This window comes from Leptopilina heterotoma, unplaced genomic scaffold (assembly GCF_015476425.1).
Source record: "Leptopilina heterotoma isolate Lh14 unplaced genomic scaffold, ASM1547642v1 Lhet_63, whole genome shotgun sequence".
Classification (NCBI taxonomy): domain Eukaryota; kingdom Metazoa; phylum Arthropoda; class Insecta; order Hymenoptera; family Figitidae; genus Leptopilina; species Leptopilina heterotoma.
This window is the reverse complement of record NW_025111149.1, coordinates 2,974,445-2,986,700: the sequence shown is the minus strand read 5'-3', so window position 1 is coordinate 2,986,700 and position 12,256 is coordinate 2,974,445. Positions and strand designations below refer to the sequence as shown.

The window sequence follows — 12,256 nt, the reverse complement described above, 5'->3', positions numbered from 1 at the left end:
ACCGAAAACTTATATCGATATAAGACAACTTCAGAGTTTTAACTTTTGCACACGTGCTGTTTGAGGTTAGACTTCTGTAAATAATAACAGATTTATTCCGCTGGTTTATTGTTATAAAAAATAAAAGAGGGAAGGAGATATTTCGTTTATTGAATTTCTCAAAATTGAAATATTTAACAATGGCCGATGATAATATACCACCGATAATTGCTCGATTAGCAGTTGATCGAGTTGATACGAATTTCTTTCAAAATCAAGAAGTTCAAATGAATTATTATACTCCAGGAGAGGAAGTTTCTACTCAGGGTGATTTTTTAAGGTATTTTTAAATAGTTGCGAATATTTTACAAGTTCTGCAGTATTAGAAATTGTAATAATTATTTTTCTTAATTTAGATTTTAATTTATTGTTTCCTCATAGAGAAAGGATTGTATTTAGATTTTGATTTATTTGGATTTTAATTTATTTAGATTTACATTTATTTGGATTTTAATTTATTTAGAAGATGAAAATATAAATTAGAAACTAATTTGTCGATAAACTTTAATAGAGGTCATGGCACTTACATGGACGAGCATAAAACTTTACGCTCATCAGTGGCTGGTGTTTTAGAAAAGGTGAATAAATTAATTTCGATAAAGCCATTTAAGACTCGTTATCAGGGCGAAATTGGTGATGTTGTCGTTGGTCGAATTACAGAAGTACAACAAAAGAGATGGAAAGTCGATACAAATGCGAAATTAGATTCGGCACTTCTTCTTTCCAGTGTTAATTTACCTGGAGGAGAATTGGTAAGATAGATATCAAATTTATTTTATTTTGTCAAAATTATTCGATTCTAACGGATTAAATTATTCTCTGGTTAATCAAATTATTCCAGACTTCGTACTCATCTGGAAATTTTAATAATTTTTTTTAAACAAATCAATTATTTAAAAGAATTTTAGTAAATTCGTCGCAAAAATTCAATTATTTTCATATATAATAACACTTTCAATTATTTTTCTAAATAATAAAATACGTTGCAAGACATTCGATTATTTTTAATAGAATTTTAAATGAATTCCGCGAAAAATGCAATTAAAAAATGTTGATATAATTAGTTTATTAGAATTTATTAAATTTCTTGAAAGAATTTCATCATCATAAGTTCATAAGTTAAAAAATTCATTAGAGAAATTTAATTATTTTTAACAGAATTTTAACAAAATTGAATAGATTTGAACTGTTTTTTTTAAAGAATTAATTATTAATAAATTAATTTTCAAAAGTTTTTAATAAAATTCTTTGAAATAATTCAATTCTTTTCAAAAGTTTTAATAAAATTCTTCACAAAAATTCAATTACTTTCAAAAATAATAAAATACTTCGCAGAAATTCAATTATTTTCAAAAGCAATCAAATTCTTCTCCGAAATTCAATTTTTTTCAAAAATTTTAATAAAATTCTTCACAAGAATTTAATTACTTTCATAAAAAGAAAAAATATGCGAAGAATTTAATTATTATCAAAAATTTTAATAAAATACTTAACAAAAATTCAATTATTTCCATAAATGTGACCTGGACAGTGAAAAGGGACCTTACGTGCGAAAACAAGTTTTCGAGAAAACAGTAGTTAAAGTTTAACTTAGAAAAACCCTTGTAACTTTTTTAAATATTAATATTTTTTAATCAATTTAGGCTTATTTTCTTCACCGTGGATCACAGTATCAAAATAAAAAACATACAAGTAATGAAATTTTTTTAAAATAATTATTTATATAAATTAATAACAAACTCCCCAAACATAGAAAAAATAATCTAAGTTTTCTAACTGGCAACAATAAGTATAAATAAGTGACACATGTTTGTAAGGGTAAATTGAATTTTAACTGTTGACAGTTGTCCAAGAAACTGTCAACTTTTCTAAATAATAAAAAATTATCGTCTTCGTTATTTTAATTTGTATAATAACAAAAAATCAGTTTTTTCGTATTTTTACTCTTGTTTCTTTTGACTTAAAATTTTTTTTTTAAACTTCTAATCAACTTATGACTTTTTGGTTTTCACCATCTTAAAGAGTGTTTCAAACCCTATCCGAATCAACAAAAAAGTAAAAAATGATTTTTTGACACGTAATGACGTAAGGTCCCTTTTCATAGACCAGGTCACAAATAACAAAATTGTACGCAGAAATTAAATTATGTTCAAATATTTAAAAAAATTCTCGTCAAAATTTCAATTATCATTAAAAATAATTAAATTCTTCACCGAAATTAAATTATTTTCAAAGAATCTAATAAAATTCTTCGCAGGAATTCAATTAGGATTTTTAATACAATTTTAATAAAATTTCTCGAAAGAATTGGATTATTTTCAACATTCTTAATAAAATTTGTCGCAAGAATTAAATTTTTTTCATAAGTTACAAAATTTTTCCTAAAAATTTAATTATTTTGAATATTATTTGAATACAATTTCTTGATGGAATTAAATTATTTTTAGAAAGTTTAACAAAATTTGTTAATAGAATGCACTTATTTTTAGAAATTCTCATAATCTCTTTAGAAGAATTTAATTATTTTCAGTACAATTTTAATTAAATTCCTTGTACGATCTAACTTGCCCTTCAAAAAGGGTTTTCATTGAAATCTGTTAAAATATTTGAATTTCTGTGGAAAAGTATTTAAATGTTTATTTAAAAAAAAATTGTTCTAGTTTTAAATGTAATTTAATTTAGAAATTGAGGCCTTGGATCCAATAACTCGCCCGACGCTCGGAGGAACGCGCAACTGCCAGTCAGTGAGCAGTGAGCGCCTCTGGGCCACTCACTGGTACCCGACTGGTATTAGCGCGTGTCTTCGAGCGTCGGGCGAGTTATTGGATCCAAGGCCTCAATTATGAAAAAATTGAGTCATCAAGTTTCTTAAAGTCTTGAAGTCTTGAAGCTACTTTTTGCTACTTTGTTAAAATAAATTATCGAGTACGAAGTCTATTATTCTCTAGTTAATTAAATTACTCTCTAGTCGATTAAACAATTCTCTAGTTAATAAAATTATCACATACAGTAGAAATAATAAGAATGACTTTTTCTTTAAAAAACAGAGACGAAGATCTGTGGAAGACGAGCAAATGATGCGTCGCTATTTACAAGAGGGCGATTTAATTTGCGCCGAAGTACAAAGTATATTCGTCGACGGATCTCTTTCGTTACACACACGTGTTCTTAAATATGGAAAATTATCCCAGGGTATTATGCTAAAAGTCGCTCCTGGCCTGATAAAACGACAAAAAACACACTATCACAATCTCGCAAATGGAGCAATTCTAATTCTCGGCAATAATGGATACATTTGGATTGGAGCAAACACAGCGGAGACCGATCGCTCCGAAGGTGGTTTCACACAAGATTTATCACGTATCTCACAACAAGACAGAGAAGTTTGTTCGCGTCTACGTAATTGCATTCTCATACTATCTGAATGCAATTTCTTCCTGACTGACACAACCGTAACTTATGCTTACGAGGAATCTATGAAATACAAAATAAGCGAACTCCTTCTTCCCGAAGTAATGGTCGATATCACTCTCTTGACACACCAGAGACTTAATCAATAATTATTATTTTTTGTGCTACGATTTTTCATTTTATACAAATTAACCAAGAATATAAATTTAATTTTCAAAAAACTATTGGTAATAGAAATTTAACTTTTCCACACATTTTCAATTTTTGTATATACACATTGCATTTTTAAATTCGACAATACGTCTACTTGAAATATATATTTGTGCTTAATTTAAAATAAGTAAAAGGTGAAAGTTTATGTATGTGCTTTATAGTTGTGTGAGAAATATTGCACGAGGATAATATCAAGTATCGATTACACAAACTTCTTGGATACGTAAAAGTAATGCAGCATCATGGACGCGTGTTTTACTGCATTCGATAAAGACGGTGATGGATTTCTTTCATTAGCTGAATTTGAACTAATTTGCCGTGCACTATTTCGTAATGATCGCGGTAAAGTTTATGAACTCGAGGAACAACAATTGAAAGATATTTTCGCTGTTTTCGATACCAAGGGTGATGGTTTGCTTGACAGGATAGAATTTGAGGTATATATCCGCATCATTAGCGTAAATAGTATTTCGATTTCAATTTTAAGGTAGTTCACCTGCAGTATTCTTCTTTTTTATGGCCTTATTATCTATTGTTTACACCCGAGGAAGATTTGTTTTTTTCAAAACAGACATAAACTTTACACCATTTATTAAACAGAAAGAAATTATATTTCTCTTAATTGTCAAAAGGAAACAATTTCTAGAATAATCTGTATTAATAACTAGCAAACATTATGCGGTATTTCATTTCTTATTATTTTGCAAATTACAACATTTTTTATTTTTAAATATCAAACTCAACTTTTTTGAATAATTTCACAATCGAAATTTAAAAAAATTCATTTATTAACTAATTATTATTATTTATTATTTTCTTAAATTGTAATAAATTTCATCGAAACAATTCAAATAAATTTATAAAATTTTACCACAATTTTTCGAAGGAATTCAATTACGTATTTTCAATTCTTAAATAATAAAATTTTTCGCATGACTTCAATTACTTCAAAATTTTAATACAATAAATTTAAATTAGATTTCTAATTAGATTTCTTGGAAGAATTCAATTATTTTAATAAATAATAAAAGAAATTAAATAATTTTTAATTAAATTTTAATAAAAATTTCCCTAAATAATTCAATTATTTTTAAAACTACAAAAATTATTTTCTGTATTTCAATTATTTTAAGAAATTTTGTTAAAATTCTTCATGTATTCAATTCTTTCAATATAATTTTAATTCAATTTTCGAAAGAATTCAATTATTTATTCTTCGAATTTAATTAGAATTTCCTTAAACAATTAAATTCTTTAGAGAAATTTTATTAAAATTGTATTGAAAATAATTCAATTATATTAAAGATTGTGATAAAATTCTCAGAAAAATTTAATTATTTCCAAACATTTTTTTAAAAATAATTTTAAAAATTTTAAATGTGTAAAAAATATCATTTGTTTTGAAGAAATTAAATTCTTTGGAAAAATTTAGTTAAAATTGTTGTGAAAATAATTAAAATCTTATAAATAATTTTATCCCAATTTCTGAAAATAATTTAATTTATTCGAGGAATTTTATAAAAACTTTAAATAATAGGTACCTAATTAAATTCTTTATAAAAGTTTGTTTAACATTGTATTCAAAAATTAAATTTTTATAATGAATTTTATTAAAATTTTTGAAAATAATTGGTTCCTTTCGAAAAATTTTTATAAATTGAATACTTTCAAAAAACTTTATAGATAATCGAATTCTATCAAGAAATTTTATTGAAATTGATTGAAAAATAATTGAAATTTTTTAAAGAATTTTATGAAAATGTTTGAAAATAATTAAATTTCCGATATAAATTTTATAACTTATAAAAATAATTCAATTTTTGCTAAAAATTTTATTAAAATTTTTGAAAATTATTTAATTTCTACAAAGAATTTTGTTATTCATGCAGAAAATTGAACTCTTGCAAAGAAATTTAATTAAAAAATTTTGAAAATTAAATTTTTACGCATTTAGTAAACAGCTTGATTTTTTTGCTATGTCTCTGGACAAATTTAAAGCCTCACTACGAATAATTAACACTTTCGAAAACTAAATCGTTTATTCGCGCGCAATTATAATTGTTATCATATTATAAATTTTTATTGTTATTATAATTTGTTAAAAATTTTGTTAAGTACAATGTACAAAAGGGCTTCAAGCCCGTAAAAATGAAATAAATAAATAAATAAATAAAATACAAATTGAATTTTTTCAAAGAATTTTATTAAAAACTTTTGAAATTCAATGAATTCTTTTATGAAAAAAATTTAAATTCTATTTTATTAAAATGCTATTGAACTCATGAAAATAATTTATTTTTTACGATAAATTTTATTAAAATTTTTAAAAATTATTCAATTCTGTGGAGAAATTTTATAAAAATCGTATTAAAAATAATTAAATTCCTGCGAAGAATTTTGTATTTAATTTTTTGAAAATAATTTAATTTCTGCTAAGAATTTTGTTATTTATGAAGATAATTGAATTCTTGACAATACTGCGTAAAATTTGCTAGTTAATTTTTAATAATACAGGTGAACTACTTTATAGAAGAATAAAAATAATTTTGAAATTCAGGTCTGTTGGAATCGATGGATTAAAGTATGCACAAGGCCAAAAAGTGCGTTTCTGATTGTGGACGTGCAGAATGATTTTATAAGCGGTTCACTTAATATACAAAACTGCGCTGCTCAACACGATGGTTCAGAAGTTATTGAACCGATAAATCGTTTATTGGAGAACGTGCCTTTTGATGCGGTTTTCTATTCTCTCGATTGGCATCCGGTAGATCATGTTTCTTTCATCGATAATCTCCATCTTAGGTAAAATGAAAATTTAACACTTGTTCTTGATACGACGCATAAAAAATTCTAATTAATTTGATTTAATTTTAATTTGATTAATTTTTCACTTAATCATTTAATTTGATTAATTGTATTTTTCTACTACTCAAGAATAAAATAAATTTTAAGGGATATCGATTTATCGACTGGAATAGCGAAAGAGGAGATACACGTTTACGATACTGTGACATTTATCGGTCCACCTGAATTAAAGCAAAGATTATGGCCGAGGCATTGCGTTCAGGATTCATGGGGTGCTGAACTGCACAAGGATTTGAAAATTGTTGAGAAGGCAATTAAAATTTATAAAGGAACAAATCCTGATGTTGATTCATATTCAGTATTTTGGGATAATAAAAAATTAACCGAAACAACACTCTCGTCACAATTGCAAGCGAAAGGTGCAACTGATATTTATATTTGCGGTCTTGCCTATGATGTTTGTGTTGGAGCAACGGCCGTCGATGCTCTTGCTAGTGGTTATCGAACAATTTTAATCGATGATTGCAGTCGTGGAGTTGATTTGGTGGACATCGAGAAAACAAAATCAACAGTTATTGCAAATAATGGCGTAATTGTTAATTCGAGTCAAGTTCAGGCAATGGTCGAGGGACGTGATCGAAGACCCGAACTCGGTTATAAACTCGCAATGGAAATAAAACAGACGCTAAATAATAAAATAAATAAATAGAGAAATAATTTCAAATCAAAATTATATGAAAGTATACGAAATGTGAATATTCTCACTTTGAAGAAAACTTCAAAATCGAAATTGAAATTAGCCTTTTTAATTAGAAAGGATTATTTTTCAAGCTGTTTTAGGAAAATACCTAGCCTTTTAGAAAATGCGATTGTCATTCGAATTTCTTATTAGAAAATTAGAAATAAAACTAGTTTTAGAACTAGATGTAAAAAAGAATTCTACAAAATATTTTTTCAAAATTTAGAATAACTTGACGATAAATGAAATTGAGATATTTTTTTTATTTATTATATGTAGATAATTGATGATAATTCCTTGTTAAGCTTTTTGTAAATAGATATTGCAGTTATTATTTAAAATCTTTTTAACTTGCGCATAATGTAATTGTAAATAAAACTTTTCTTGGATTGTTAGAAAAAAATGTTGCGAAATAAATATTGAAAATGTTAAAGCAGACTGAATTATTGTATTCTTAACCCTCTTTCCTTTAATGTAAAAAAAAACATCCGAAATAAATATTAAAAATAAAAAGTGTAAATTATTGTATTTTTAACCCTCGTCTCTTTCTACTAAAATCAAATGCTAATTAGTGATTTATTTTTATTTTCCAGGTTCATTTTCATGAAGAGCAAAGACAATCAACAACGGTGAGCAATATTGTATGAAATTTGAAATTTTTATTATTAAAATTTAAATTAAAAGTATTTAAAATTTATTTTTGAAAAATTTAATTTTTAAAAAATGTTTTACAAATATAAAAATTTAATAATTATCTACTTTTAAATCATTAATTCCGAGCTCTTCGTTCTGTTCAAAAGTTCTCTCGTATTTTGTAATTTTCATTCTATCGTCTGGTCCATCGTCCGATAGACTTTGTATAAAACTGTTTCCAGCGGGATCGTCTAAAATTAATGTCACTTCTTTTCTACTGTCGAGAATTTCCTCTAATTGGGAAATAAATTTATCTAATCTATCAACAGTTTCCCTATCACTTGAATCGCCTATAAATGCCGTGGAATTTGAGAGTTGATTTTTAATTGATATTATAATTCCCTCGACTGTGGTAAATCTCCCTCCAAATGTTGTGGGTCCAACTTCTAATTCCAATTCTGGAATTTCCATGTGACAGGTGTCTGATTTCAAAATATCACGACTAAAATCATTTCTACCTGTTATTTTCACTTCTATTTTAGCACCTTGGGGTTCTATTCCCGTTCCACTTTTCACTTCGTTTGTGCGATGTCCACAAACATCGCAGGTTGTTGCCATTATTACCACTTCCTTGAAGTACGGAATATCTTTAGGTGATAAATTAAGGAAATTTCTGGAAATAATTGAAATTTGCGTCTAATTTGAAAGTAATATAATTTGTATAAAAAAAGTATTGAAGTTAATAAATTCAATTAACAGGTTTGCTACAGGTCTGGAAATTTAAGGAAATGTAAAATTGGTATGGGAAAAGTCAGGGATTTTTATTAAAATTTAAAAGTAGTGGAAAAAATTTAATTTTTAGAATTCATAAGAAAATTATGAATTTTTATGTCTTTTTTGTTTGCCTCATAAACTATAAAATTACCACGAATTTGAATAAAAATAATTTTATTTTTTTATTTTATTTTAAATAATGGAAGAATTTTAGTTAAAAACACTAAAAAAATTGAATTTAGGAGAAGTTACAAATGATTGAAGAAATTCCATTACTTTCAAAAATAATAAAATTCTTCGCAGAAATTCAATTATATTCAAAAATTTTTTTAAATTCTCTTAAAAATTTAAATTATTTTCAAAAGTAATCAAATTCTTTTCCGAGATTCAATTATTTTTAAAAATTTTAACAAAAATTCTTCGTAAGAATTCAATTGAGGGCGTGGATCGAATAACTGCCCGTAGTGCATGGTCGAAAGGAACTATACCAGTCAGACATCAGTGAGAGGCCTAGAGGCGCTCACTGTTGTCTGACTGTTATAGTCCCTTTCGGCCATGCGCTACAGGCAGTTATCCGATCCACGCCCTCAATTATTTTCATAAACAGACAAATTTTGCCCAGAATCCAATTATTATCAAAAATTTTAATAAAATTCTTCAATAGAATTCAATTATTTCCATAAATAAAAAATTGTTTGTAGAAATTCAATTATTTAAAAAATTTTTTAAAACATTCTGGTCAAGAATTCTATTATCTTCATAAGTTTTCCAAAATTCAATTATTTTCAAAAATTTTAATAAAATTTGTCGCAAGAATTAAATTTTTTCCATAAGTTATAAGTAAAATTCTTCAGAGGTCTTCAATTATTTTCAAATAAATTTCTATAAAATTTCTTGATAGAATTCAATTATCTATAAAATTTTTTATACAATTTCTTGAAATAATCAAATTATTTTTAAAAATTTTAATAATATTTATCGCAATAACTGAATTTTTTTTTCATAAGTCATAAAATTCATCAGGGGAATTCAATTATTTTCATTAGAATTTTAATGAAATCTCCGAAACAAATTGAATTATTTTAAAAAATTTTAATAAAATTCTTGGCAACATTTAAATTATGTATTTAAAAAAAATTTTCTCAATTCAATGATTTTCAGTATCTACTGTTTTAATAAAATTTTCCAAAAGAAATCAATTATTTACAAATTGCTTATAAATTTCTTTGCAATAATTCAATTATTTTCATAAATAATAAAATTTTTTACAGGAATTCAATTATTTTTTAAAATATTAATAACATTCTTTTTAAGAATTCAATTATTTTCATTAATAATAAAACTCATCTCAGAATTTCAATTATTTTTAATAGAATTTTAATCGATTTTCTTCAAAAATATAATTATTCTTAAAAATTTTATTAAAATTCGTCAAAAATATTCAATTATTAAAAAATTTGTTAATAAAATTTCTAATAGGAATTGAATTCCAAGAAACATTCAATTATTCAATAAATTATTTATTTTTGTATTTATATAATTGAATTCTTGTAGAATTTTCTAATAAAAATTGATTTAAAAATAAATATTAGTTAAAATTTTGGTAATTTGGTAATTTACTTGGAGTAATCGATTTCTTCATGTTTTATAATATTCTTATAATTTGTTGAATTTCAAAAGGGTTTGAATTTAAAATTTTTGATAATCTGATTTTCAATTGAAAAATAATACATTATGATTAAATATTTATTTAAAAATGAAGTTATTGATGTTTTCAAATAATTTTACAATTAAAGAAATTCGTAAATAAATGTAATAGAACATTTTTTTGAGTACCTAATTATTTTTAGAGTGAAATCAGAATATTCTTCAGGATCAGGGTAAAAGTCAAATTTTTTTCTAGAAATCCAGGAAAAGTCAGGGAAGAACAAAATTAAATTTTTTTGGTCACCCTGATTAAGTAAATACTTAATAGAAAGTAATCTAGTTTGCAATTTGAAAATAATCCAGTTTGTTTAAAAAAAAATGAGATACTAATTTTTGTAAAAGGATACTGGTCACTTTCATGTTCGTCTCGCAGGGACTGTTGCACTCGGGACAATTTGTCGGAAATGTTAAAACTTCGCCTTCAATTTCCTCCAAAGGAAACTCTCCCTCTTCAATTGGTTTCAATAATTTATCCTCATTTTCCAAATAAATTCCTAAAATGTGATTTTGTTCTAAAGTTCGTTTAAAGAATGTTATTTCGCAATTGGCGTCTTTAAGAGGCATAAGTGGATTCTCTACAAAACAATCTCCGGAAATATCTTCAAATATTATTTTGTACGGTTCTTGACATTCCTTAAGAATTTCAAGTTTTTCGACAAATTTTTCAATTTGTGTCGCTATGTCCGCATTTTCCGTCTTTCTTTTCGCTTGATCTTGTTCTAAACCAGCGATGCTGCGTTCAATTATTCCTTCGACAGTGGTTACCTCTAAAAATAATTTTTTATCGTTAGCAAATATTTCTGTACAGAAACTGTTTTAAATAAATTAAGACTAAATAAACTAAAGTAAAATTAAACTAAAACTAACTGAACAAAAAATAACTATCGAACAGCTCCAATTTGGAAAGAATTTTGATAATTAAATAAGAAACATAATTAGAATCTTACCTCCTTTTTGCGATTGTGCAGGAATTTCAAAATCTAAATGAGGTATTCGAACAGAAGTGTAATCGGATTTTACCACCTGTCTATTTAAATCGCTATTGGTAACTATAGTCAAAGTAATTTTAATTCCTTTTTCTGTAATTTTTCCCGCATTCTGAATCTCATTATTTTGATAACCACAATGTTCGCAAGCAAATGACGAGATCACTATGTCCTTGTAGTACGGAATTTTTGTAAGCAGTAACTTTGTAACCCCCTGAAAATTAAAAGAAAACGAAAATGAATAGCAATATTTAATTTAGATACAATAAAAATTAGAATTAAATCATTTAAAAATTTGTAAATATCAGTAAAACCGAACGAGCTATATCGAGTGTGGCAGATTTATTTTCATTTTTAATTAACAATACAAAGCAAACTTACATTTTTTCCACAGTTCATACATAAACTTTCAATAACAGTTGATTCGGATTCTGATCCTTCAGCTGAAAGTTCGTTAAATAATGGGTTTTTTTCATTTTTACTCCGCTCTTCGGATTTTGACATTTTGACTAAATTATAGGTTATGTTGACTCATACCCACGTGGTTGACTCAATTTCCTTCAGGGCCGTCAACGCCGTCAATAAAACAAGATTCTTCAAAATAAAAGAATTGAAATTAATTTTTAATTCTAACTAAATATTTAATCAATGAATTAATTAAAAAAAATAATGAATTAAAATGTGTAATTTTTGTAATGGCGTAAAAAATAAGTGAATTATATTAACAAAATTTGAATGAATAGAAACTAAAGATTTTTAATAATGTATTTATTTCAATAATCCTTCTAAATTTGAAGGTATGTTACATTTTTCTTAAACAATTCTAATAGCGAATCGAAAAATATTCTCATTATTTAAAAACAATTGTTAACAAAAAAATTTTTTTTTTATTTAGAACGAAAGTTTATAAAAAAAATAAAGACATAATTCAGTCTAATCTCTGATCAGA

At 25.3% G+C, this 12,256-nt stretch overlaps 3 protein-coding genes across 3 annotated transcripts; 2 read left to right on the top strand and 1 right to left on the bottom strand.

Moving 5' to 3' along the window:
- The first annotated feature begins 48 nt into the window (after nucleotides 1–48).
- On the top strand, nucleotides 49–3,674 carry LOC122509783 (exosome complex component RRP4). Its single transcript, XM_043624022.1, has 3 exons — nucleotides 49–319; nucleotides 551–791; nucleotides 3,087–3,674. The coding sequence occupies exons 1-3, from the start codon at nucleotides 180–182 to the stop codon at nucleotides 3,597–3,599; spliced, it is 894 nt and encodes a 297-aa protein (XP_043479957.1). The 5' UTR covers nucleotides 49–179; the 3' UTR covers nucleotides 3,600–3,674.
- Nucleotides 3,675–3,813: 139 nt separating this feature from the next.
- Nucleotides 3,814–7,422, top strand: LOC122509781 (nicotinamidase). Its single transcript, XM_043624021.1, has 3 exons — nucleotides 3,814–4,100; nucleotides 6,221–6,465; nucleotides 6,616–7,422. The coding sequence occupies exons 1-3, from the start codon at nucleotides 3,906–3,908 to the stop codon at nucleotides 7,175–7,177; spliced, it is 1,002 nt and encodes a 333-aa protein (XP_043479956.1). The 5' UTR covers nucleotides 3,814–3,905; the 3' UTR covers nucleotides 7,178–7,422.
- Nucleotides 7,423–7,900: 478 nt separating this feature from the next.
- On the bottom strand, nucleotides 7,901–11,856 carry LOC122509780 (zinc finger protein ZPR1). The gene is made up of 4 exons (XM_043624020.1): nucleotides 11,689–11,856; nucleotides 11,269–11,521; nucleotides 10,669–11,088; nucleotides 7,901–8,487 (listed from the first exon to the last, which is right to left on the bottom strand). The coding sequence occupies exons 1-4, from the start codon at nucleotides 11,809–11,811 to the stop codon at nucleotides 7,952–7,954; spliced, it is 1,332 nt and encodes a 443-aa protein (XP_043479955.1). The 5' UTR covers nucleotides 11,812–11,856; the 3' UTR covers nucleotides 7,901–7,951.
- Nucleotides 11,857–12,256: the final 400 nt, after the last annotated feature.